This window comes from Cervus elaphus, chromosome 18 (assembly GCF_910594005.1).
Source record: "Cervus elaphus chromosome 18, mCerEla1.1, whole genome shotgun sequence".
Taxonomy (NCBI): Eukaryota; Metazoa; Chordata; class Mammalia; order Artiodactyla; family Cervidae; genus Cervus; species Cervus elaphus.
In genome coordinates this window covers 59,476,105-59,503,466 of record NC_057832.1, presented here as the reverse complement: position 1 = coordinate 59,503,466, position 27,362 = coordinate 59,476,105, and the positions used below count along the sequence as shown (strand labels likewise).

The window sequence follows — 27,362 nt, the reverse complement described above, 5'->3', positions numbered from 1 at the left end:
GTATAATAACATTATAATAATAAGCACAGCACTGTGTGCCAGGCTCCACACATTGTCTTATGTAATTACCATGATTAGGCAAAGTAGATTATTATTCCCATTCTACAGTTATGGAAACCAGGGCTCAGTAAGGAAAGTCAAATCCCCAGAGTCACCCCGAGAGACAGAGGCAGACTATTAAAAAAATGTGAATCAGATATGTCTCACCCACAGATCTGTGCTCTTTCTACAAACACATTTTAAATATTCCTGTAAATTGTGTTTTTCTCAAATTTTGAATTGTGCATACTCTGCTTCCCTCTATTCTTTTGACTAAATCAAGAATTAAATGGATAATGTTATAGACCTATTAGAGCAAAAAAGAGGTAAGGAGGGAAATAGGAATTACATTGCATCTTCCAAACTATTGTCATAAAAAAAAACCTATGAAACAGTTCATTCATAGGAGAAATACAAAGTACTAATAACAAGATAAAAAGATGTTCAACTTCACTAGGAGTCAGACAAAGCAAACTTGAATAGTGTAACACTTTTTTTTCTTTTGCTTAGCAGGTTAGCAAATAATAATAAAAAAATCAATGATTTGATAATATTTGGTGTTGGTAAGAGCGTGGAAAGGAGATGCTTTAACAAACTGTTGGTGAGAGATTAAATCAATATGTCACGTAAAATAGCATTTTTGCAATACTTGTCAAAATTTTAAATGTACAGTATCCTTTGACTTTGGTGATACTCTCAAAATATTTGCACAAGCTTTGAAGGATACAGACCCATATGGATGTTCACTGCAGCATAATTAGCTATAGCAAAATATCAGGAAAAACCCAGATGATGTCAGCAAGACAATGGTATGTGCTTAATAAAGAATATGATATGGCTTTTGATTAATTAATATCATTCTTACAGGCATAAAAGGAAATCAAGTGAAAAGTAAACTGCAGAACAGTGTAAGTGGTATGATGCACTTTAAAAAGGCTTGCATATGTGTGCATACACAGGGAAGGAAGGGAAAGAATGTTCATTTACAATCTGGATGCTGTCTGAGGGGCTGCATAATCCGAAAGAGGGAAAAACAGTCAAACTACTCCTCGGGTTAAAAGAAAACAAACCAACCAAGAATCTGGGCATTATTCTCTGGCAACTAGAGAGAGCAGAGCAGAGTACAGCCGTGCTTCTCTTCCTGGTTACACATTAGAATCCACCTGGAGACTGCCTCCATCACAGAGCCGCTGACCTCTCCTGGAGCGGAACACACCGTAACCTGGGTGGGTGGGGCCCACCTTGAGGGCACTTCCGGTCCAGGTGCCTCTAATACACAGCCAGGCCGAGAGTCACGTCCACGCCCGGGAAGGTGGCGGAGTAGAAAAGGAGTGCGCGCCACGGCCAGAGCAGGTGAGACATTCACGTGCAGAGCCAGTATTACATTTCTAGAAACTGGGATATCCGAGGACTGAATTAGAAGTTGTGTCATATCCTATGTCTCCAAAATGTCCTGACCTCCAGGGAAAATTTCCCACCAACAGCCCTTTGCGTTAGTGTTGCTTTGGGACAGGCTGCCGCGCCGGGCCCTGCCACAAGGATGCTCCTCCGGGGTCTCCGGAGGCGCGGGAAGAGGGGCTGGGGGCTTCCCACGCAGGCAGCTGTGAAGCTGCAACAGACTTTTTATTTGCGCTGTGAAGAAATGAGGGAACGAAGCAGGGGACCTGGGGACATCCAGGACTGCCAGCCAGTCTGGGGCTTTCTGTGTTTGTTTTTATATATGACTTTTGAATTCTAAAGTTAAGTATGTGCACATGGGGTTTCCCAGGTGGCTCAGTGGTAAAGAATCCACCTGCCAAGCAGGAGAGGCAGGTTTAATCCCTGGTTGGGGAAGATGCCCTGGAGAAGAAAATGGCAACCCACTCCAGTGGGTTGTCCTGGGAAATCCCGTGCGCAGAGGAGCCTGGCAGGCCGCAGTCAATGGGCTCACAAAGAGTTGGACACAACCGAGCGACTTAACAGCGGGAGCCGCAGCAGCATGTGCACATGATTTAAGAAAATTAGAGTCCAGAAAAGAGAATAAAAAGCAGTAACTCTGCTGTGCCCACTCCACCTCTCCCCTCCCAGTCTGCTTGGCACAACCCCAGAGCCGTCATTTTTAATGCATTGTGCCCTTGTGGTGGTTCATTACATGCCTGTAGAACAAGGTCTGTACTAGTTTTCCTCCAGCTTTGTGAGAAACAGAATCCCATCCTCAAGGTATTTTATGGACATCCACCAGAAAGTTCTCTTAATAGCTAAACAAACCTGAATGCCAGTGAATGGAGCCCTCTGGAGAGGGGTGCCACGCACGGTTGGCACAACTGAGTGTACAGCTCTGCCAGTCACTTTATTTTCCTTCCAGTCAATGTTGTATAGTCCCTGATAGACTTCTCCTTATGGGAGAGGGTGAAAACTTGATTCACACCTCACTAATTTTACCCTTTCCCTCCCCACTCCCTACATGGTTCTATCAAGGTTGGTTCTGATGACTTCTCCAACTTCAAGAAGAATCCTTATACCTCTTCTAGTTCCAAAAGTCACCAGTGCTCTCTTTTATGAGATGAGGATATTTGCAGCCCCCTCCATTCTCCTCCCCTTCTACTTCCCAGTCTCCGTCAGCATGGTCTGTCCTTTTGTGGTGACGAAGATTAGGGCATTAATATTCTGTAACCATAATTAAGTCTCTCGTGGTATGTCTAAACATCAAATCTAAAAACTGAAAACAATAAATATTTGTTGTTGTTCAGTGGCTAAGTCGTGTCTGACTCTTTGCAACCCCATGGACTACAGCTCTCCAGGCTTCCCTGTCCGTCACTATCTCCCAGAGTTTGCTCAAACTCATGTCCCTTGAATGGATGATGCCATCCAACCATCTCATCCTCTGTCACCCGCTTCCCCTCCTGCCTTCAGTCTTTCCCAGCATCAGGGTCTTTTCCAATGAGTCATCTCTTCACCAAAGTTTTGGAGCTTCAGCATCAGTCCTTCCAATGAATATTCAGGGTTGATTTCCTTTAGGAATGATTGGTTTGATCTCCTTAGTTAACTGCACAACCAAGGACTGTGCCAGGACTGCATTTTATAATCACTGATCCAACTGCACAACGTCTGTGCTGAAGAATGTTGCTAGAGTGAAGTTTGGTGTTTTCGTACTTTACTTGTTACTAAGTGCACTTACTGTAACCTGATGTCTTCCATTCTCATGCTAATTCCGCCTGTTCCGTCACTTCCCCTTCTTTCCTGGGGGGGTTCTGTGGCCCTGAATCTTCTTAGTCTCACCTGGACACAGCTGGGATCATGCCCTCCTAGAGGAACACACAGCACTGCCAGATGCCATGTTTTCTCTCTCTCTTTTGGTTCATTCTTCTCTTTACTGCAGTCCCCTTTTGAGTAACTCCTTCAAGGTGCATGGGGGATGCATTGTCTGAATCTTGTGTATTATGAAGTCTTTATTCAGTCTTTACACTCGACTAATAGTTTGGCTGGTGATAAAATTCTGGGTTGAGAATAATTTTCCCTCAAAATTGAAGGTATTGCTCCAAGGTTTTGGCTTCTAGTGTTACAGATGGGAAATCTGATGTGCAGCTGATTCTCTACCAACCGATTTTTGTTTTCATTTCACTTCTCTCACCCACTACATGAAAGGCACTAGAAACTTGCTTTTATCCTTGGTGTTCTGAAATATCACAAGGATGTATTTAGAAGTTTTAAAAAAATTGGTCCTGTTCAGCCCTCAGTGGGCCCTTTCAATCTGAAAACTTCAGTGCTGAGATGTTCTCTTAATATTCCACCCCCTCAACACGCCACAATTTTTTAGTCTCTTTATGGCCTTCTAATTAGTCAAGTTGCTGACCCTTCTGAATCAATCCTCCATGTCTCTTATATTTTCTCTTTTATAGTTTTAATACTTTCTTCCTGGCTTCTTGAGGAAGAAATTCCATTAGAGTAACACTCCTGGCTCTCTCTCTCCCCTTACTCATTTCTCCCCAGGGGAGGACAACAGACTTTTCCAACTGGTGAGTTTAGAGGAAGGAGCAGGGCTTGTGTGTCTGGGTTCCTTCTCTTTGGGCGCTTGCCAGCTTGTGGAGAAGATGAGTTATGATCAGCTCCTGCCCTCCAGCAAGGGCTTCCCTGCAGGGCCTGGGTACGCAGCCTGGGACAGCGTGAGTAAGTCTGCCCAGCTCTGGAGTGGAACCGAAGCTTCAAAGCTGCATCCTCCAGGGCTGCCTTTGTTCCCCCCATCCTGCAGCAGCTGCTGTTACTCCTTATATCTACCTCCCTTGTCCACTTTTCAGCTGGTTTCAAACTCGAGTGGGAAGAGAGGTGATGTTGTGACTCCCTCTCCTTCTTGTTTCACTTTCTGGGAGATTTCCTTGACTTTCTCTGCCAAGTGCGCTCTTGTTCTCTCATTGTCACTTTTTGAAAGCTTTCGTTCTTGTTGCTCATACCTTCTTGGATCTTCTTCATTTTTAAAAATTTCTCTTCTCATCCCTGACTTACTGCTTTTTTGTTTTGTTTTTTCTTTTATGCTTCTGAATTTAATCAAGTATATGGTAATTCTTGGACATTCTCTTCATATCTAAGAGTGAAGTCATAAAAAGATATTTAAGAATCTGGTTATATGGTAGGGCTTGTCGACCAGAGGTTTGGTTTCTAGTGACTAAGTAGGACACTGTTTGTTTGGGGGACTGTAACTCCAAAAAGCCTAGAAGATTTGATGCTAAACTTCCAGGAGTTCTGCCTAGGAGTAAAGGGGAGGAGATGGGGCTCTTTATGCCACCAGTGGATTTTTCAGTTAATACCAATTTTCAGACCTATGCTTCTCTCCAGTGCTCATTTGTATCTGAAATTTTCTCAGGGCGTCTTGGTTTCCATGTTCCTCATCTGCTTTTTCCCCCCTCCTCATCTATTCTGACAGACTGAGGCTTCTCCATCCTGCTTTATCAGTTACAATTTCTTCATTCCCTTTCCACTTTTCAGAAATTTGTTGAGTTCTCTCATTTCTTTGACCATTCTCTTTATTGTTGGTTTAAGCCATGTCTATTCCATTACTATGATTTTAATGAGGTCTGAGGGAGAAAGAAGTGAAAAAGTATATGTTCTATCCACAGCCTTGCGTCTGATTGCACTTTGAAATGTTCTGGAAGGAGACAAGGATTGTGAGGGGAAGAAATGTTCTCATTTTATGATACACACTTCTGCACTTCTCTGTTTGTTACTTTTGTTTGTATGAGTATTGTTTTTATAATAGAAAGAACATGATAAAGAATCGATTACAGTGACTTGCTGTCTGTCTTCAATGTGTGATACTGAAAACTTCTTTCAGAAACGTAGGCCACATCCCATGACACATTCAAGTCCTGTTTCCTATTTTGTCTTGAATCTTTTCTAAAGGGTTTCTTCTACCACTTCCTTCTTTGATTCTTGACATGGGCTGCTGTCAAAGTTCCATTTTCTGTCTCCTTAGGCTCCTTTTTTGACAATCTCACAGCCCTTATAGCTTTTTATACCCTCCAGGCAGTCAGCACAATTCCTCATCAGCCCCCTCTCACCATTTGTTTAGTCCCATCAGGGTTTGTGCTGTGGCATCTCATCACTAAACCTCATTTGACATGACAACGTTTAAAAAGATGAATAAATATGACTGCTGAGGACAGCATTACTCTTGGCATTTAGCCTTGTAGAAACCATTTTAGCTTAATATATAACTGTTCCCAATGAAAAATCTTCAATAAGCTCATCGTTCCATTATTGCTAAAATTTTACTTAGTAGATTGTGGATGGTCCTTAAATCTTTGACTTTCAGCATTTTAAGCCTTCAGGTCTACAGAAGTTATGTTCTACTCTTAGAATTTAAGAAATTTATAAATATTAGTCTTCTCTACCGCAGAAACAGAAGTCTGAATGTTTTTTTAAAAAAAAAAGGTATAGAAGAAGGAAATACATGCATTGTGCAACATAGAATAATTCTGTTTTATATTTATCTGTCCCAACTAAAGGTCAGAGCATAATAATGAGGCATAGCATTCATTAGGCTCTTGGAATATGTTAAGCCATGCTAAGCACTTGATTTAAGCACTTTTATTTAACCCACTCAAGCATAAAAGGCATATACTATTTTCATCCCCATTTTACAGATGAGGCTATTGAGATACCTAGATGCTGAGGACCTTGCCTTAGGTCTTACAGGCAGTATGGTTGAGGCAGGATGCACCCCAAGCCTGTCAGACACCAGGTTGACACCTGAAATCACTCTGCCAGCCTTTCTTATGAAGTTCTGAGAGGTTCATTTACTCTGGTTTCAGTGGTGGGTTCTGCAAAAGTGTCTGCATTTAGTGTTTTCACATTAAATTAGTCCACAAAGAATCATTTTGACAGTTTTAAAGACAAACTTCTCCCAAGGAGAGTGAAATTTTAGTCTCTTAACAGCCTTTTTGAAGACAGAACTCAAGCAATGCCGGGGTGTCTTTATAAGACTTCTTTGTAGATCACGAGAGTTGTCTGTTTTCTAAGTACCTACTTTGCTAAGTTTATGACCCTTGTATCGTGCCATACTGATTCTCTCCCTATCAGAGAAAAGGGCAGTCCACCTCACACCATGTGAAATCTGTGCAAACTTAACTACTGACCTTGCCTTAGAAAGCCTACTTAGGATTTATTTTAGTTTGATATATGTTGTATGTTTCAACTAAATTATTTAGTTTAACTTGAGCATTTGAAGAAGTGTTAGCACGTCACTTTTTAGTTGGGTGTTTGCCACAAACCCACCATATTTCTGGTCCTATATCAATTTTCCTGAGGGAAACACACATTAAAATCATATTATTTAATTTTCAGATACTGGCTGAAAGCCAAGTACATTTATTAACAATTAAATCCTTTTGACAGGTCCACATCTCTGAGAGTGAAAACCAGACCAACATATCTTTCAAACATACATGCTCTGGAACTAGGAAAACAAGGAATATTTATTAGCAAACTGTGCAGTTGATTTGCTTATGCAATCAGTTATTAATTTAAATAAGACATTGTGATTTCTTGAGCACTGTCATTCTTTAAAAACAGTGACTGTGGGTGGGCTTAGCTAGGAAATATAAGGTGTGGAATTTATATTTGTGGAATTCAAGAACATTACAGTTGACTAACCATATATATAATAGTTCTTACTGACTAATGAAGCTAGTCTAAAAAATATTTTATATGAATAATAGAACTTTACCTGGAACGTAACAATTTTGTTAAGAGTTATTCTTTGCTTCAGGGATTTAATTCTGGTTAGTTTTTGATTCATACACAATAAAAGATCAACAGTATCAAGAACATATTATTTTGGGGTCCATTAAGACAGAGATGAGGCAGGGAAAACTGATCTAATTTTTCAAAATGCATTTAATTTTATGAATGGAGAAAACCAATCAGAAAATAAATCTGTGCTAAGTGTAAGTTGGGCTTCATGAAGATGCTCAACAGGAAGGGAAGATGAGGATATATAGGAGGTTAAAGCAGTTTGGCTCTAATTCAGTTCAGTTTTATCACTTTCTTTTCTACTGCCATTCCTTACTTTTAGAGAGTGATTTCTTTTTCATCACGCCCAGTTCTCTTGGTTCAGAACCATTATGTATTATTTATCTTAGGTGGCATCATAGGATCTATTCTTGGAAGCCTTTGTTAGGCCCACAGTTTACTTGCCTGTAAAGTTGTGCTTACATCTTGTACAGTATCCATTTGTGTTGACTTTGGAGGCATTTCCTGTGGTCAGAACCGGGAAGTATCTGTTCTGTGCCGCGCCCCAGTGGGCTAAGCTCAAGGGCAGGCCCAGGGCTCCACAGCACTGACCTTGCTTGGTGCTGGCCTGGGCAGGGCAGAGAACTAAAGCTCTGGATCTTCACCCTCCAAACTTCTCACATATAAAATACAGGCTATCAAAATATATAAATAAAAATTACAGGAGGCTAGGTTAAATTTGAATTTCAGCTAGGGAATAAATTCAATTCTGGTGGGAATTAGGTAACAAGTTGAACTTATTCCCTAACTGAAATTAGTCTCTTCATATGCAAAATATAGATAATAATGATACCTATCTTCTAGGCTTGCTTAAAACCTGGTGCATATGTATATGTATTTTATGTAGCAATCCTTGCTAGGTAACCTGTCCAAGATTGTGCTCAAGTTTCAGAACCAGTGTTCTAATCCCAGAGTCCCAGCCTCCATGCTGCCTCAGCCAACATGCTGTCAACAGCCGAGCGCCCCTAACGAGCTAATAACAGTGTGAGTCTGTCCATGCTCCTGCTCAGGTGGGCCCCACTCTTTGTGACGCCATGGACTGTGGCCTGCCAGGCTCCTCTGGCAGAATCCATGGGCTTCTTTAGGCAAGACTACTCTAGTGGGTTGCCATTTCCTTCTCCAGGGGCTCTTCCCAGTGCAAGGACTGAACCCGTGTCTCCTGTGTCCCCTGCACTGCAGGCAGATTGCAGGTAGATTCTTTACCCCCTGAGCTATAAGAGAAATGCCAATAACAATATAAACATTATGTTAAAAATATAATAGCAATAGCAACATCGGTTGCCATATGCTAATTTTTAATTACTACTCATCAGGAAGCTTACTATTTGTATCAGTCTTTATATGTATAGATAAGGCTGAAAATAAAATTCAGGGAGGTAAACATTTCTCATAAATTTCCTAGTGAGTCCATTTTTTAAAGTTGTTCATTCAAACCAGAAGATTTGAATTTTGAAATCTATCATTCTTTTAAAGTGGACTCTAGAGAAATTAACAATGCATAGAAATAAAACTTGAGAATTTAACATCGCCCCCTTCCTGTTCAGTACCATCTTGTTCAGTACTTTCCTGATGCTTCACAGCGGCATCTGAATCTCTCAGCATGGCATTTGAGGCTCTCCACAGCTGGCCAAGACTCAGATTTGCAGCCTCAGGCCATATGAATTCTAAGTCATGAACTCCTCTGGGACCCTTGTCATTCCTCACTTTTGATGTTTTTTCTGCTTTCATATCTTTCTGTGACTTGGAGGCCCTTCATCCTGGAAAGCGTTTGCCCTATCTCAGTCATGGGAAACCTTTCTCTCCAACATCCAGTTCTTTTATGACATAGCCTTTCTCTCCTCAACTGACTGGCTCTGTTGGGTGATTTTTCTACTATACCATATAGTATAGGGCTTCCTCGCAATTGTATTTCACTTGTCTCCCTGACTCAGATTTAGTTTCTTGTGGTCGGAACTTTGTTTTATTCTTTTCTCCATGTGACATAGTACCAGAAGCAGTGCTTTCCCCAAATTTAACCCAACAGTGCCTTGAGTTGAAATTTTGGGAATCCCACCAAATAAGGCTGAGTTGCTTTAGGCATGCTCATGGTGACTAGAAGTTATGCTTTTGGCATTTAAAACAAAGTTTTCCCTTTTATTAAAAATAATAATACATATTCACTGTAGAAGACTTGTGAAATTAAAGACACACACAAAGGGGAAAAATCATCAGTAAACTACCTTCCAAGGGCAGCAGCTGCTGCTGTTTTTGTTTTTAATTTTTTAAAATACAGAAATACTGTGTGTTTATCTTTCTCAACAGAAACAACACGGAAAGGTAGAGAAAGACAAAAGGGTGAAAGCAGAGGGTTTGAACCCCCAAACCCAGTACTTCATGACTGTGTGCCTATGTGTTAGTCACTTGATCCCTCTGAGACCCAGTTTCCTTACTTGAAAAGCAAAAACACTAATACTATTTTTTATTCCTATAGGGGTTTTTAGAAAATCAAATTACAAAGGATTTTGATGGTCTTTTGTACACTAGGGAATACTGTATGCCTACTTTTTATTAGTATGTCAGACTGTATTTGAAGATGAGTCTCTGGGTACTTGCAGAGATCAGATTGAATCCTAAGTACCAGCTCAAACTGGATTTGTGCCTGATTCTGTACCCCGAATTACAGATAACCTTCACATCACAAAGGGAGGAAGAGGGGGGACTTTTACTAAACACCTACTATGTGCCAAGTTCTCTTATGTTCACTTCCCTTGTCTTTCCATAGCATTCTGTAATCCCTTTTACATCTGAGAGAGCTGAATTCAGTGATCTAAGCCACTGGTATTGCAGGGTTAAAATGAAGGTAGGTCTTGCTTCACATCCTATGTTCCATCTTCACTATGGTAAGAAATACTTTTGCAGGAAAATATCTTTATGAAATTCCTCTCTTAGTATGGAAATGTCCAGTGGATTGAAGGGCAGTATTTGGGTACATGGACTATTTTGAGACAGATTCTCTCAGGAAACATAAAAGAAGTTGGGATTGCTTCATATAGAAAGAGTGGATTACTTTAAAAGCCATTTTCTGGATCCTGAGAGGAAACAAGTGGTGGATATCAACCAAGTACCTTTTGCTTGTCATTTACCTTAACCTACCTTACAATGAAGTTTACAAGCTTTCATAGTATGGCTTCTTTAGATCTAAAAAGAACTTCTGAGAGAAGCTATGGAATGTCTTTTCCCATAAATGTTTGTTTTGAACAAGGTAGCTTTATCTTTTCAAGACTTATTAATAGCCCTATTTGGAGGTGGAAAACTAGACTCAAGATGAGTTTCAGGAAAACATCATTAGAAAGTCTGTTGAAGGTGTGATGAAAATAAAGTGATATAACAGTACAGATATAAAATGATATAACAGTACAGATGAGACACATGAGGGTGCTCTAACCAGCTGTAAAATAAAGGGATTAAACTGCTCAAACATTAGGGAAGGTAAGGCCTGTTGTGATGGCATTGTTGAATTCTCGTGTATAGCATTGGCTATACAGAACAATCTTGGAATAGAAGGCTTTTCTTTTAAAATGTATTGGCCCAACTCCTCCTCCCACCCCCATTTAAAATAGTAGAAAATGTTCATATTGGACAATTTGGGAAATACTGAAAAGCAAAGAATAAAAAAACAAATGAATCAATGTTGCTGTCAGCCTTGGAGGCTGGGGTTTGCTAGAGCCAGGCCAGTTGGAGGCTTAGCTCAGGAGGTTTGCCTTCAAACACAGCCCAGCCTGTTCTCATTTTGATTCCACAGACCTTCTGCTGGTAAGAAGGGGGAGCAGAGGCTGGGGGTCTAATGACCGCAAGAAGAGAATTAGAGACGCATGTTTATCTCAATACATTTACTCTCATTAAAGTTCATATTCACTGACATCATGCATCTCCTTGAAAAAGTCTGCCCACCCACCATTAATTAAAGCCACATTTTAAAAAGTCAGTGTGTGCACTTTTATTCCAATCAAAAGTAGCCTCCTAAGTTTTGCAGAGTAGGCAGGAGAATATCTGAGGCCTGACAGCTGTTCACCTCTACCCAGTGAGGAATCATGTGATTTACATTAAAAGTCATATTGATTCAGAGCCTACAGTATAATAGCTGAGATCTATTGTCTTGAAGAATGGAAACATGCAATATCTAATGACCTACTAAGCAAAATTAACATTTATTTTGACGAGTCGGTGTTATTTTGGATGCAGTGTATGACCATATGCTCTTATCTTACAGATAGTCTGAGAGATCTGTCTATTGTGCTTGAATAATTGAGCAGCATTCTCCTATCAAAGACACCACACTTTATAACCTATATATGTGGTATCGATGTCAAAACAAAGGTCAATGTAAATTTTTCCTTATCTGAGCCATTGCATAAACAGTAATTACCAATAGTTGTAGGATTGCACAACCGTAGTCTATATTCTTGGCAGTAGTCACTGTAAGTTCATAAATTCATGAAAATAAGGAATGTTGATTTGCAAAGTTCAAGAAGGTACTATTTGTAAACAGTTCAGGTCACACTCATCTTATTCCATGTGCTAAGCAAGACTTCTTTCCTTCCAACTTCCTTTAAATGATATCTGTTCCCTCTGTGAGCCTAGTAAAAGGGTTTTCATCCAAACAGATCTGCATTCTTTTCTATTATTTTTCCTATTAAAGCCCCCCTGGGGACTTTTCAATTTTATGCTGATCTTTCTTTAGATATTAATATCAAGCACATTTTTATTTTGTGTTGATAAAAGACAAATTATGGTTATCTCTTCTCATTGGCAATTAGGTTATTTTAGAATGGTTCTGACTGAGTGATTAACCCAGCTGGTTTATGCTTTCTTTACACAAAGGCCTAACATGCAGCATTCAGATTCTCTAGTTATTCTGGTCATGCCACCATATCCCAAAACATGGCTCATCAGTGGATTAAGCTCTGGCATTAAAATGGTTTAATCCTAGGCCAAACCACCCTGAGGCCGGAAGGTGGAACCTGAATTCTAGTCCTGACATTTCTCCTGATTCTGCAGGTGACCTAGCTCTGGAGGGTCTGTTTCCTCATCTAACAGATAGGGGTTAGGGAATGAATACTGACCAGATAACCAAAAAGTTAGGTAGGACTAGCGGTTAAGGGGCCAAAGCACCTCTTTGGGGCATGTCTTCCCCTGGTGCATTTACTCATCCAGTAACAGAAAACCCAAGGTGGGGCTTTCAAGATGGAAACTGGGGTCTGGTTCTAAAAAGAGCCTCCCTGAATCTAGAAGAAGCCAACAAGCCATGCCTGGTGAGCTGCTTTCATGATAAGTTTAAGAGAAGATGTTCTTGGTCTTGACACCCCTTAGATACAAGCATTCACGTCCCATCGGTATGTGGGATGCATCGCTAGTCTCAGCCACAGATGCTGTCTTGTGACTACATGGCACAGTGTCCAGAGAGACCAGACCCTTGACTGTCCACACTGCCAAAAGCAGCGGGTGGGCTCTTTCACCTCCGCTGTGGTCGGGAAGGTGGAGTGCAGGGGGGTATTTCAGCCCAGTCGGTGGTATTCTGTAGAGCAAACAGCTCTGGGCTGGGGGACAGTGGGAAGCTGTGATGATAAGCATTTTTGTAACTCTTGGAAAGTTTAAGATAAGCTTGGCTTAAGTGATTTATAAGGCCATGCAGTCTACACAGTGAGCACTGTCGCAGTCCATACCTTCCTGCCGGCTCGGTTGTTGTGAAGATTCATCAGGGCTCTGGCATCCTTGCCTTTCCTTTCCTTGGCGTCCACAAACGCTCGGGCAAACTTGATCCCATAGTCAATGTTATCACTGCAGCCACCCCAGTCAAAAGTGCCCTTGTTGTCCTTGGCGGTTCCCTTCTTCTTTGGGTCACAGGAACAGGATTTTAATTCTCCTTGGCTACAGGCCCTGGTGATGGCAAATACAACTCCAGCTGAAGAGATGGCGTAAACAAATGCAGATTCCCGGCTACCTGTAACAAAAATGCTGTTCTTAAAAGTAGTCTGGAATGGCTTGTTGGGAATGACTTTCACACGATGGCTGTTCAATACTTGTTCTGCCTCTGACAAAGAATTCTTGAAGGATTCTTTCCTAGAGCCAAGGCTCGCTCTTGAATATGAATCACTGCACTTATTACAAGCCTTTGTCAATTTGGATAACTGTGTAACAACTATCCTTAAAGTAAACAGAGTATAAAAGAAAATGCAGAAGGAGCCTGCCCTGCACACGTTAGTCTCATACCTGTGCCTTCTTTAACCTAGAATCTCATGTGTCTCAGAAGAGAGGAGACAAATGTATCTAGGCCTTCGTTTCCTCCTCTGCACCATACAGTCTGAATTTTACAGTTCTGTCGTTCCATAACATATTTTGGTATTCATGCCACTACAGCTTTCCTGGAAAAAACCTTCCAGGCATTACTGAGGACACTCATATGCATGTAAATGATTATTCCTGAAATGCTGAATTCAAAGTAATCTAGGAGCTGAGGTGGGAAGACAGTTCATGGCAGTAACCATCCCCTCTTGGCATCAACTTGCACAAGTTAAGGGAGAGATTTTTGGAGGCAGTATGCAATATCCTTGAGTTACATGCTACGTCTAACTATTAAGGTGAATTTACTCTCTCCTGGAACACCTGCACTAATCACTGGTATTGGGTGAAAGACAGTGAAAAGCTTTTCTTTGGTTTTTCTGGAAGGAAACAAATTTACCGCTTATAATTAGACCTGGGCAAGAACCCTTTGGGGTGCTTTCTTAGAATTGTTCTTTATTAGAGCACAGGCTACTTTCACTTACAGACTGAAAGGTACATATTTCAGTGCAATAACTACATTAAATTATTTTAATAATCTGTAGTAACTCATAACACGGTGTTGTGGTATAGTGACAGATATAAGGCTCTTTAGGGTCTGTGTGCACCTCATTTTTCAAGTGGAGCTGTATTTCATTGTTATTAGCATGCCTTTTTATTAATGGTTGCTGCAGCAAATATATTAACAATCAAACTAGAAGCTGAACAAGCTAATGCCAATGCAAGGCAGCAAATGGAGAGCCATTTGGTGACTCAGTATGTCAAAACGAGTGTGACTTTTTGAACCACGCAGCTGGGAGAACAAACCACCTTTTCGCATCGAAGCCCTACTTGTTTCCGCTTGTCAGTCAGTGCTAAAATTTATTATTCATCCCTTGCAATATTTGCTCTGCTAGTCTCATTATTAAAAATCAGGAAAATGTATCTACACCATATTAAATGGCACTTACCTCAGCCTTCAAAAAAATCTCCCCTGAAACCTCTAATCATCAAACAAACCAAGAAAAGGAATCAATCATGCCTTGAAGTTAAGTAGAATCAATTATATGAATATTTGCCATAGGTAGCAGGTAGTGCTCTCCGGAGAGAAATGTGATGGTCGTGGGAGCTGTTTTAGAATTCCAGATTATATTATAAAGATCACAGACGATTTTCTAAGTGAAATTGAGATGTTCTGTAAAAAATGGTGACTAATAGATGGAGATGTGGCTTAATCTCTGGTAGCAGCTTTCAGATATATAAAATTTTTATCTTACCCATTTCACCATTTAAGAAAATACCTTGTCCATAGTCATCCCATTGGTCTGTTAAAACCTGGTTTTGAATTTGGAGTTCAGTGCCCATATTTTAGAGATATCACATGGGGGGAAACTCTCAAATGCATAATCTATTTACACTAATCTTACTTTTTAAGGAGAAAGAAGAGAAACTTTAGGAGGTGGTCTTTTAGGGGAAAGCTAGGGAAGATGCAGATGATAGAATGTCAGTGACCAGACAGTATTTTGCAAGTTAGTAGAGGAGTGAATTGCCTACTCATAGACTGCATCTTGGCTTAACTTGCAAACAAGTACATTGACTTATTGGCTGAAAGAAAAAAAAAATCACTCAAAATCAGCTACATTTCAGAAATAATTTCCAAAGCAAAACCATCACCTTTCTGAATATGTGTCATTTATTATTCAAACTCATTACTAAATAGTTAGATATTTGTTTATTTAAATAAAAAAATAGCACATGGAATGACTTTTCATTTTACCTCCAGATGTTTTGGTATCATGTAGATACAGCCTTAAGATGTTTTCAGTTAAGTGTCTTAGATGAATCACTTAAATGCTATGTGCAAAATAGTAGCACATTTCAAGAGTTGGCTCTGTAACAAAATAAATTTTGATCTTAGTCCTCTTAGAAAAACTGATTCTGCTTAAAGCCATTGCAGTATTAAACAAAATCCAAATCTGAATGGTGATATTTAGACTTCCTATTATGTTACTATTGAAGTTTCTCTAATTTTTGGTTTGAGATAAGTCAAGCAGTGTTTACTCAGTGTATAGGCTAGCATAGGTGACTGGGAGGGCAAAACATTAGAAGCTAGGCTTTCTGGAAGGCTATGGATTGTGCAGCTCTTTTTTAAAATGCTTGCTTTATTTTTTTAAAGCAAGGATGCTACCTAATGAACTTTTTTTGTTTAAGGCTTACTCTAGAATTCTGGCTGCTACTGCTAAGTCACTTCAGTTGTGTCCGACTCTGTGTGACCCCATCCCTGGGATTCTCCAGGCAAGAACACTGCAGTGGGTTCTGGAGGTATATGCAAATTCTTGTAGGATTATTTTTAAGTTTACTAGTTCTGTCTTTACATATCTCTGCCCATGTCTGGGGACAGCCAGTTCAATGAGCAGATTACAAAAGTTCCCAAAACTTGTTCTGGTCTTACTGTTGTTCTCTGAAGCAAAAGAGGCAAATATCCTCCATTTCTCTGGGACCACAGGGTATGTTAGTAACTTTTATGTTCTCCTCATCTGTGGTACTGCCCTTTGTCTTTCCTATTCATCTATGAGAATATTTAGGTTTCCGAAGGAGAGTCCTTTACAACTCTAAGATCTGAGTTTCCCTCCAAGCAATTAATTGTAAAACTCTTTGGATAGCTTCATTGGAATTTTGTGATTATTTCCAGGATAAGCTACCTTAGGCCAAATTCAGCCTTCCCATAACCAACACAAAATCATCACTGACAGTCACAGGAGTTTACATAAATGTCCAGGAAGAAATCTGGCCTTCTGTGAAGATTGGAAAGAAATTGTGCAGCAGGAGTGTTCTAAGTTTTGAGTGCTTTGGCAGAGCATTCGGCTTCATATAAAAGAAATCTGAAGGAAATACGGTTATAATCTCTAATTTACCTGAAGCCTTCGATTGAATCAAACTTGTTATGCTTTCTCTATTTATTACCTTTTCCCTCTCAGCCATGGTACAGCTCTGAAGAAACAAATATTGCTGATACTAAGTTAAAGTATTTTATGAATGAATCTCCAGCTTTGGGAGATATACTGTCTTTAGGATCAGTGGTCAAACTTGCTTCCTTTGATTTGTGATCTGGAGGGGTTTTTTTCATTATGGAGATTTTCATAGACAGACTCTGTAGGTGATCATTTTATAAATAAGAGGTACTCTCAATTTGTAACCATTGGAGATGGTTGTGAGAACTCTGAAAAGGAACACTCCTAATACATCTTAAATACCGAGAGCCTGTACATAATATATGCAAAGATTTCTTGTGCCAGATATTTGCAAACTCTCTTTGACAAGGTCCAGCACTTTGATTGATTCACTGGTGAGCTAATCTAGGTGAAGTCTTAAAATTCCATGTAGCTGAAATTTACTATTATCATCCTCTCAAAAATTTTGCGATGTCATATCGAAACTCCAAAAGGAATGCAGAAGAATATAGTTCTTAAACTAGAGAATAAAATTGCAGAATATCGCAGTAAATTAACTTTAGGGATACACTAAGAGTGAGAGCACTACGCCCTTGGGGGATTTTTAGAGACATTCAGTTATGCGTTTGGCCTCATAAAACCCTAAGGCTATGATGATTACATGATAGAAACACCCTCTGTTAAGCATTACCAAGCGCACAGCCCGAATGATTTTCTTAGGAAAGGGGTAAGGGAGGGCGGTGGGCAAAAACAAGAGGAAAGCTTCCTCTTTCTGGGGTTCACACATAGACTGTTGTGTTTTCAGTCAGATTTCCCAGTAGCAAATGGGATGTGCAGCTTCTTGAAGAAGCTGCTAAGGCCAGGTTAAGGGATGGGTTTTTATTTTTTAAAACAGGATTTGATTTTCAGTTAATTTTCTCTGCTTGTATACAAGCTAGTGAGCTACTTTCCACATTCAGAACATTTAAGTTTATTATGTAATTAGATAATTTTCAATGTGCTTGCTAAAAAAAGTAAAGAAACCACAGGCGTACCCCATTTTATTGCACTTTATTGCCCTTCACAGATACTGTGATTTTTTTTTTTTAACAAACGGAAGCTTTGTGGCAACCCTGCATTGTCAGATGACAACATTTTTTGAATAAAGTATTTTAAAATTAAGGTATGTACATTGTTTTTATAATAGTTAATAGACATGTATACATAATGCAATATACATATATATAATTTAAACATAACTTTTATATGCATTGGGAAACCAAAAAAATTCATGTGACTTGCTTTACTGTAGTGACTAGTGATCCAGAACCAAACCTGCAATATCTCCAAGGTCTACCTTGATGTATTCATGGTTCTCACCCTACCTTCCATAAATATGCTTCTGCCTAAAAGGTACCTGGAGAATAGGTACTCACTGCAAGTTTATCCATTCATTCATTCCACCATTCAATGAATGAGTGCTGCCTACAACATATGAGATACAAGCTAGGTGCAGAGAAGGCAAAATGAGCCCCTGCCTTACAGAATCTACAGGTTACTGAAAAAAAAAAAGTTTAGGAACAGAGTGACCCAAGACTGAGTAGCTGAATGGGAGGTCAAAGGTGACAAGCAGAGGTTTCTCTCTGCTTCTCAATCACACTGATTTGTTGTCGTAACAATGACCATTTATGGCCAATAAAAGATGTGGGAATTCTTTCCCAATCTTCTGCTAAATCCTTCTGGAAGGGTCAGGTCCCAGAAAGAAGAGTTTAAAAGTCAAGAGTGCTCTGTGGCTGCTGCTTCCTTTTCTCCTAGAGACAAAATCTGAACCTAGAGGGACAGGCAGGGTTATGACGGGCCACGGATGGACAGAGCCAGGGACCTGACCCATGACCAGCCTCCTCCAAAACTTTAGACAGGCTTCTTGATTTCTCGAGCCCACATCTGTAAAATAGGGCCAATGGCACCCAACAGAACAAGCTTCTTGACTGAACAGAATGTGAGACAAGATGGGCAGGGACTGTGAGGACCAAATAAGGGTGTGTGCATGTGAGCGCAGAGCCCATGAGCTGTGTGAAGGCGAGAGACTTACTTCGGAGCAGGACCCTGCCGAAGAGGCTGTGATCCCTGTCCAGGGTGTTGCAGTTCCAGCGGTGCTGGCGGAACTGGTGCTGGCACTCCATCGTCCACTCGGTCACGCCCAGGCTGATGGCGCGCATCACATCCGGGTGTCGGTGGCAGAGCTGCCGTTGGTGGCTCACCAGGCCTGGCACGTTGTCACACATCACCCTGGAGGAGCCACTCGTAGCTCTCATGTACCTGGGGAGGACCAAAGTTGGGGAGAGTACTGAACAGCAAGGCCGGGCAGGGTGTCTCCCCGGAGTGGGATAAGTTCAAAACAGCATTTCAAATATGAATTCTTTATCCTTTAGGGGATATTAGAAAGCGAAATTTGCTTTGTTTTGTTTTTTTAAACTTAAGTTCCCTGGAGAAGTGGCATGGCAGGTATGGTGAGTGACCTGGTAGCAGCCACCCCAAAACCAAGTGCTGACTGTTTCTTGGCCGTGAAGCCAAGGCCACCAGACGAGGCTCTGGGCAGAGTGGGAGAGGCGAGGTCTGCAGTCCAGGAATGGGGTGAGAGCGGAAGGGCCAACAGGTTTTTGGAAGACATTTTTCTCAAGAAGGCTCTGATCTCAATACACGGTGTGTCCAGACTTGGCTTCGGAAGAAGTGGACCTTTAGAAGCTCTTCACTGCCATTTTGTTGATCTGATGTTTAAGTGTCTTAAAGAAACTGTCTGTCTAATCAGCACCTACAGGGATCTGATGCCACACTCTCTGCACAGACATGCCATTCTTTTCCTACTAAAGAATCCTTTAATATTTCCATTTTCCAGCTCTTTTTGGCTTTTATAGAGAACCCTTGGAAAAAAAATCTTTCTATTGTTATTAAGGATACTAAATGTTTGGAAGAATCAAACAGTGTTATAGCTTCATAAAGTACTTTTGAAAAGAAACTTTAACAAAAAATTACATCATCATCTCTACCCAGATGTTCTCTATTAGTTGTGAAATGTTTAGAAAGGTACCTTTTATATAACCCAAGCTGCCATAGGTGTCTTTTGAAGCGATCAAACAGGGAGAATGTCTTTTTCTTGTATTTTCATTATTTTATATGATCATAAAATCGTTACAGCTGTGACTCCCCAAAAATATATTTAAGTGACAGCTGAGAGACAATGTGACAAAAAGCCTGGGCAGTAAATAATGTTTATACACCCATGGAAACAGAAATAGTCATTTTATTGAAAAATGGTCACTCTGATAAATCAATCTTTGATCCTGTGTCAGCAATGTCAAGGCTAAACGCCTTTCTGTTCAAAGCAGCTTAGGAAGGAATTGAACCCCTCTTCCTATCAACCTTTGCCTTGCTTCTTTAGAGAGCTTGTGTCTTCCTAAAGTTTCCTGCTCTAGTCTTTCATTTGGCCAAGATACCTTACTTTTGCCAGATTCTTTAAAAAAAAAAAAAAAAAAAGCACTTCATAACAGATAACCGATCTTTCTAAATCGAGTTTTAAGTGTCTGTTATGAAGTTTTTAGGTGCAAAAACGTTACAGTTCTCAACTCTCTCTTCTCAAGATCAGAAGGAGATGGAGAAGAGTTTGTGGGTGGGGAGAGCTTCTCCCCTTGTAACATTTAAGGATGATAACCTGTTGGGTTTCAAAGTTACTTCACTCTGCAAAATAGACAGAAGGTCACCGTATAAAGGCACAGCAGCAAAGTTACCCTTTGAGATGACTGGTTTCTAACGGGGTAACGTCTTAGAGTCCCCGACCTCTGGAGCTTTCTATTAAGGCGGTAGTCTCTACCTGGGGGCAGCAACACGTTCTTCCGCCCCACTGGGATGAAGCACTAGGAATGTGGAAGGACGAGAAATAATGCAAAATCACACGCATTGGGTTCTACGGCTCGCGCCTGCCTGAATTGGCCCGTCGGTGTACCTTGAGGGTTTTGCGGGGTGGGAGCAGAGGGCTACGATTGTAGTTTTGGAGGTGAGTTTACACGCGCGCGCGTGCGCACGCAGACACAGACGTCTGTGCTAGTGGAGCCGGAGACCCGGCTAGCGCTTGTCTAAAAGATCCCGATTTTGCTGTCACTCAGCTGGATCCAAATAAACCAAACATCCGAGCTCTCGTTTGAGGGGCAATGTGGGGGTAGTGGTGGAAGGATTGGAGTTGTCAAAGCCGGAATGGCCTTCCGAGGAAAAGCGAAGGGGTGATAGGAGAGGGCAGCCGCTGGGATCGGGTCGGAATCCGTGACTGCCACGGCCGCGAGGAAGCGCCGCCGGGAAGGATCTGTGTGACCAGTGCGGTCTCCATTCCCATCTCCAAAATCCCTCGGCGCCCGTGCGCGAGGACTTACCACCATGAAGAGCTGACCTCAGGGCTGAGCCAGGTAAAGAGCAGAGGGAGCCAGAGCCAGATTCCAACGAGACAGGCGTTCATATTAACCCCCTTGCGTCCGCATCAGGTCAGACTCCGTGTGCGGGCGCCATGCGTGCCCGGAGCAGAAGCGCTCAGCGCTGGGAGCGCCTCGTCACGGCCGCCGGCGCCTCGCCGCGCCCCCGCCCCCCGTTCGCGTCTGCGGCGAGTGGCGAGACTCGCTGATAAAGTTTCAAGCGACCAGCGGGGCGAGCGATAAAGGCCAGCTCGGGCCGCCTCGCCCACAGCCAATTCCCCAGGCGCGGCGAGCGCGGGCTGCTGGAGAGCTCTGCGCGCCTCCCGCGCGTCCCGGTCCCTTCAGCTCCCTGCCCGCCCAGGCGCAGCCGAGGGAGGGGGCGCTGCGCCGGCTAGGGTGGCGGAGGCGGTGGGGGGGGCGGTGTTTGATATAAGGCTGGATGAAATGATGGCAGGAGAGGTCTGTGGGTGAAGTGAGAAGTGAGGTGGAGAGGAAGAAACAGCTCTGCGTGGCCTGGAGCACCCGCGGAGGCAGGCACCTTTCGGGAAGCTCCGGGTCAAAGAGCATCAGTGGGTCCCCAGCTGCGGGACCGAGCGCTCCGGATAGGCGAGGCTGCAGAAGTCCCCCAGCGTGCAATGTGGGGAAACGAGGCAGAGGGAAAGGAGACAGCTGTGTGCTGGAGGCAGAAAGCCAGAGCTGATTTTCAACTCGTTCCGCCGCTTCTCTCCCTAACACCGAAAGGAAGAGCAAACACTTGTAAATTTGGAGCTAAGCAGAGCAAGGTTGGGGAGGGAGGGGCCAGGCCTCAAGGAAACGAGGACCTGTGGCCTTGATTCCTCCGTGCTGGGCTTATATACAGAGCTCGCTGGGAGGGGAGCCAGGAAGGTCCCTGACCCTCCGGACCTCACCCGGGCGTACTCAGCCATAGCGTCTGGGGAAGATGCGGCTTTTACGCACACCCAGCTCCTCCCTGGCGCAAAAGACCACGCAGGGAGGAAGCGAGGCAGCAGGAGCCCGCCGAGGGTCCGCGCCCCAGCCTTGGTCGCACCTCTTGTCGCCCGGGCGCTCGGCTTTTGCGCCTTGCGGAGGTAACGGGGCCATCGGTCCTGATCTGAGCCCCCGGAGGGCCAAGAGAAAGAGGCTTGAGCCCGCGGGTGGAGCATCTTGAGCAGCAACTGGCTTGTAGCCCCGCCGTTTATCACCGGAAAGGAAGGAAGACCAGGAACTCGCGGCGGCCGTGAACTGTTCCATTGCTCTTTTCCTGGGGCGGGGGGAACCCGCCGCCCGCCCTCCCGCCCGCCCGCGGAGCATGCCTTGGGGAATGTGTGTGCGTGTTGGGGGTTGGGTGGGCGCTGTATTGTTCGCAGGGAATGGAGGGGTGGCGGTCCAGATAGGAAGGACAGGCTCTCCCCACACCCTACTCCTAGAGCTGAGACTGGCCGGAGCATCAGCTCTCGCTCGGCACGAACGAGGTGAGAAGCTGGACGGGGCGAATCTCAGAAAAGCCAAAAACCTGAAAGATGCTGTCATCGCCACCCCTTTCCCCCCACCCCCTTCTCAACCGCTGGTCCCTGGCAGGTCCGGCCCCTCCCAGGCTGACCCAGATACATCCCCGTTTGGGTCCGGAAAGGGAGGGGAGGGAAGCAAGCACCGCGCCACCCACGACTCGGGAAGAGCAGGGCCCCGCGCCAGGGCCGCTCCATATCGCTGGGCCGCGACCCAGGGGAAGTTCTGATCGGTCTGTGCCGGGAGGGAGGGAGGGGCCGGGGAGGCGCGGGTTGTGTTTCTGCTGGTTGTGTGTGTGTCTGTGCGCGGGGTGGCGATTACGGGGAGGAGAGTGATGTGAAAGGCACCAAACAGCAAGAAATATCTCATTTACGTCTATGCTTTGCTCATAAACCTTTTTCCTGGCTGAAGCAGAAGAGTAAGCTAAAGTTGACTTCCATTCTCCTTTGTCCACAGTCCCTGCACTTCTCCCAGCGACTAGTGAATACTGTAGAGGTGTGGGTGTGTATGTTGGGAAAGGTAGGCAGTTGTACGCTTTTCTCCTGGACAGTGAGACCTGAAACTACCTGAAAAACTCAAGTTTCATCCACCTCAGCGCATCTCCCAGCTGAGGGGAGTTAGAAATACATGGAGGGTGACTATCAGCTTAGAGGCCTTTCCTTCCCACCCAGGAATTATGGACTGGCCAGGAGATCTGCCCTTCAGTTGTAGATGAGGCCAATGGAATGACCTAAACCTGAAACAGACCTCCTGGAATGAGATCAGGACCATCCCCAAAACTAATGACATCCACTCCAAAGGACTTGATCCCGGGGCAGGAGAAGTACCTCACGAATTGCAGAGAAGAAGTCAGCCTTGGTGAATGGCAAAGGCTAAAAAAGTTCAAGAAAAGCTAAATCCAGATGTGAGAAAGGTTCACATAGACACTTCTTCCTGTCCTATCTAGAAGCAGTCTGGACCAGGTGACTTGCCCCTTCCAGGCCTGTGATTCTGTCTCTAACATTCTCCACCCCTATTCTCTTATGATCAACTGTTAGCCCTGTACAAATTCTCTTCCTGCCCAGCAGGTCTGACTTTCCTCCCACCTCCTCTGTACTGAGATGGAGTGCTCACTACTAGAAGCTGGGAAATGTTCAAGAAAATTAGGAGGAAAGAAAGTTATTACACACCTCACCTCTCTTCCAATGAAAACTACCATTCTAAGGAGGAGTTAAGTAAATTGCACATGATTTCCACCTTGCTATAGCAGATGATGAGTTAGGAAAGACAGAGTTAAGAGTGCCTTTAGATCTGTGTATTTAGTATCCCATTTTTCACTTCTCATTGAATTGATTGTAAAATTCATTTACTGTATACAGAACCCGATTCTCTTTCTGGATATTAATGTTACTTTGCTTGTAACTTTAGTATAGCATTGTAGCCAAATGAGTCAGTCTATTTTCTTAGTTAGATCCATTGTTTGTCTAATCTCCCAGGGCAGAGAGAAAACTAATTTACTAGCAAACCATCTCCACCCATTAAAAATGGACAGTTACTTCTTTAACCAAATAGTCATTTGTGTTTCAGTCTGAACTGGCTTCTTCCTAAGGCAGTGACCCCGATTTAGCTACTCACTAACCAGTGATTCAAAAGTCTAGTATTTCCAACTTAGAATCAATGATCTTAAAAGAGAACATTGTGTATTAACAGAGCAGATCAAGGAGGGGAAAGAAAAACTGTATTTATTTTGCTTTCTAAATCTAGTATTATTGTATATATGTAATGATACAAATAATGTATCAAATAAAAACACAGAATATATGTCATTAAACCTTTTTCCTTGCTAAATCTGTGCATCTAAGAGAATCATATGCATAACAAATTTATTAATAAACTTTATTAATAAAGAATCTAGGAGTGACTAAAGGGAAAGGGAACAAGCCCTTAAGGGCAATGAAAACACTCTTCAAATTTCAAACTTAACCTTTATTTTTATGTATATGATTCTCTTAGATGGATACAGTTAGCAGGAAAAAAAAGTTTTAATGATATATATTCTGTGTTTTTATTTGATATACTCTCTGCATTCATAAGACTTCCCTGGTGGCTCAGACAGTAAAGAATCCACCTGCAGTGCAGGAGACCTGGGTTTGATCCCTGGGTCAGGAAGATCCCCTGGAGAAAGGAATGGCTACCCACTCCAGGATTGTTGCCTGGAGAATTCCACAGACAGAGGAGCCTAGCGAGCTCCAGACCATGGGGTCGCAAAGAGCTGGACACGACAGAGCGACTAACTTTCACTTTTACCTATTCTTTGTCAGAAATTGCTTTTATGAAAATTTCTAATATCAATCATTTAAATCTCAATGTGCATTTAAATTAATGGGCACCAAAGGCTTGCCTATTACTTACCTATTACTTGCCTATTATTTAGAAAGTAATAGGTACCTGACTTGTTCTCCTACTGAAAAAAACTATAAGACCTGGACAAAATGATAAGGCAGATCTTTTCAAGCACTGGGTAATAGGCAGCACACAGCTATGATCTTTGACAGACAGAAAATACATGAAGTGTGCTCCATGAACATCTCATAACTGTCCTGGTTTTTGCTGAAGGACACTTTTGGAGGGGGTGGTGCAAGTAGAGCAGTGGTCTTAGTAAGAAGGGTTTGGAGGTCTGGGCTGTTGAAGTGCCTGAAATGGGCAGGGTAGAATATCTGAAATATCTGAATATAGGTATCTATAGATATCTGAATATCTGAAAATATGTAGCTGTGAAAAAGAGGGCCCAAGAAATCTGCATGGAAATTAACCCCGAGTCCTTGGCCAAGAGCTGAGCTGAATGTAGCTGTGACAATGATGCAAGGCCTAGCAGAAATTGCTTGCTGCATGTCATGCAATGTTGCGAGGCATTGGAGTTCCAGCTCAGTGAGGTAGAGAGAACTAAACACTTCCTTGAGATGCGACAAAGACCATCCTTTAAGGGTCATACCTTAGTTAAAAAGTATGTTTTAGAACAAAACTCAAAATTTTGTTTCCCCGTATTACCAACAGTACAAAGAATAAAAGTCAGACAGGCCAAGGGGAATTTACAAGGACAGCACCGACACCCACTGAAGGAAGACAACAGTGATCTTACAATGTTAATACAATAAAAAAAAAACAATAGGCAAGTGAAAAACCAGAAAAAACGTGATCCATACTTAAGAAAAACTAGTCAAAAGAAAATTCCTTTGAGATAGCCCAGTTGTACAAACTGACAGGAAAGAAATTTTACAGTAACTCTTAAAGCTATGTTGAAGTATTAAAGGTCACAATGAACAACTAATTGGAGAATCTCAGTAGAGAAATGGAAGCCATTAGAAATAAATGAAAATCTAGAACAAAAGTACAATGTTTGAAGTGAAAAAGTCACTGAATGGGCATCACAGTGGAATGGAATTGACAGAACAAAGGGACAGTAAACTTAGAGGTTGTTGTTTAGTTGCTAAGTCATGTCAGACTCCTTTGCTACCCCATGGACTGTAGCCCACCAGGCTCTTCTGTCCATGGGGTTTTTCCAGTGAAGAATACTGCTAGAAGTTACCTAATCTGAAAAACATAAAGAAAAGACATTGGAAATTAAAGCAATAAAACATTAAATAACTGTGGAATAAGACCAAGCAGTCTAAATACTTGGGCAAGTGGAGTTACAAAAAGAAAGGAGAGGAAAAAAATGTGACAAAAATATTTGAAGCTATGTTACATCAGATTTGTCTAGTATCATAAAACATATCAATTTACAGACCCCAAAACACCAAGCAACATAAATATACAAAGCATATTACACCTTCATACATCATGATCAAACAATTTAAACTCAAAAAAGGAGGACAAAAGTCTTTAAAGCAGCCAGAGGGGAAAGATACTTTAAATATAGAGGAACAAGAATACGTGTCATAAACTGACTTTTTACTAGCAATAATGGAAGCCAGAAGACAGTTCAGCAACATCTTTAAAATGCTGAAAACAAAAAATGGTTCACACTGAGTTCTATAATCAGTGAAAATATCTTTCAAAATTGAAAGAGGAGGTCTTCTTTTGTTCTTTCCCTTACCTTGGGAAGAGGCTACAGTTCACGAGCAGAACTGAGACAGGGCAGCCCAGTGAAGTCTAAAACCAGCTTCTGACAGGACCAAACCGGTCATGGCTTCTCTGTTTGCAAGACAAAAGAAAATGCAGCCCTGCTCGGAGGAACATAATTTCATTCTGGGTCTCTACAAATTTTTATCTATTATATCTAGCATCAAATTTAAAAGTTACAAAAAGCAAACTAAAACCCCATAAGCAAATCAACAGGAAATAGGGATAGACCCACAAATAATTTAGTTTTGATTTATCTGGGGACTGCAAAATAACTAAAGTTTATAAGTTCAAAAAATAACAGATAATTTTAACAGAGAGCTGGAACCCATGTTAGAAGACTTAAATGAAATATCCTAGAACTGAGGGTGGGGGTGGGGGGGAAGTTAAGACTGAAATTGAGAATGGGTGGGTTGAAGAACTATCTAGAACCAGCAGAACAGTGGACTGGTAAAGAAGAGAAATGAATAAAAAGTATTCAGGTTAATGCACAGAGAAAGAGAGTTAAAAGGGTATAAAAATACAGAACATAAGATATAGCATAAGAATGTCTAACCTAGTTGTAATTCAAGATCTAGAAGAGTAAGAGGAGAGAGAGAATAAGACTAAGAAAATATTTCCAAATAAGATTTTCCAAATTGCTGAAAGAAATCAAACCACATATTCAAGAAATCTATCAACTTCAAGCAGAATAAAGACAGGGAAAACCATATTTAAGCAAATCACACAAATGACTGACAAAGACAGGGAAAATATTAAAGCTGCATCA

The 27,362-nt window shown here is 42.1% G+C and overlaps 1 protein-coding gene across 1 annotated transcript in view; it reads right to left on the bottom strand.

Annotated features, from left to right (window-relative positions):
• Positions 1-22,095, bottom strand: part of WNT2 (Wnt family member 2) — a 43,911-nt gene extending 21,816 nt beyond the window's left edge. The window contains exons 1-3 of the mRNA XM_043873317.1: positions 20,951-22,095; positions 18,622-18,848; positions 13,005-13,282 (exon numbers count right to left, since the gene is read on the bottom strand). Of these exons, the coding sequence (XP_043729252.1) occupies positions 13,005-13,282; positions 18,622-18,848; positions 20,951-21,033 (588 nt within the window). The 5' untranslated portion in view covers positions 21,034-22,095. The remainder of the gene's footprint in view (positions 1-13,004; positions 13,283-18,621; positions 18,849-20,950) is intronic.
• Positions 22,096-27,362: the final 5,267 nt, after the last annotated feature.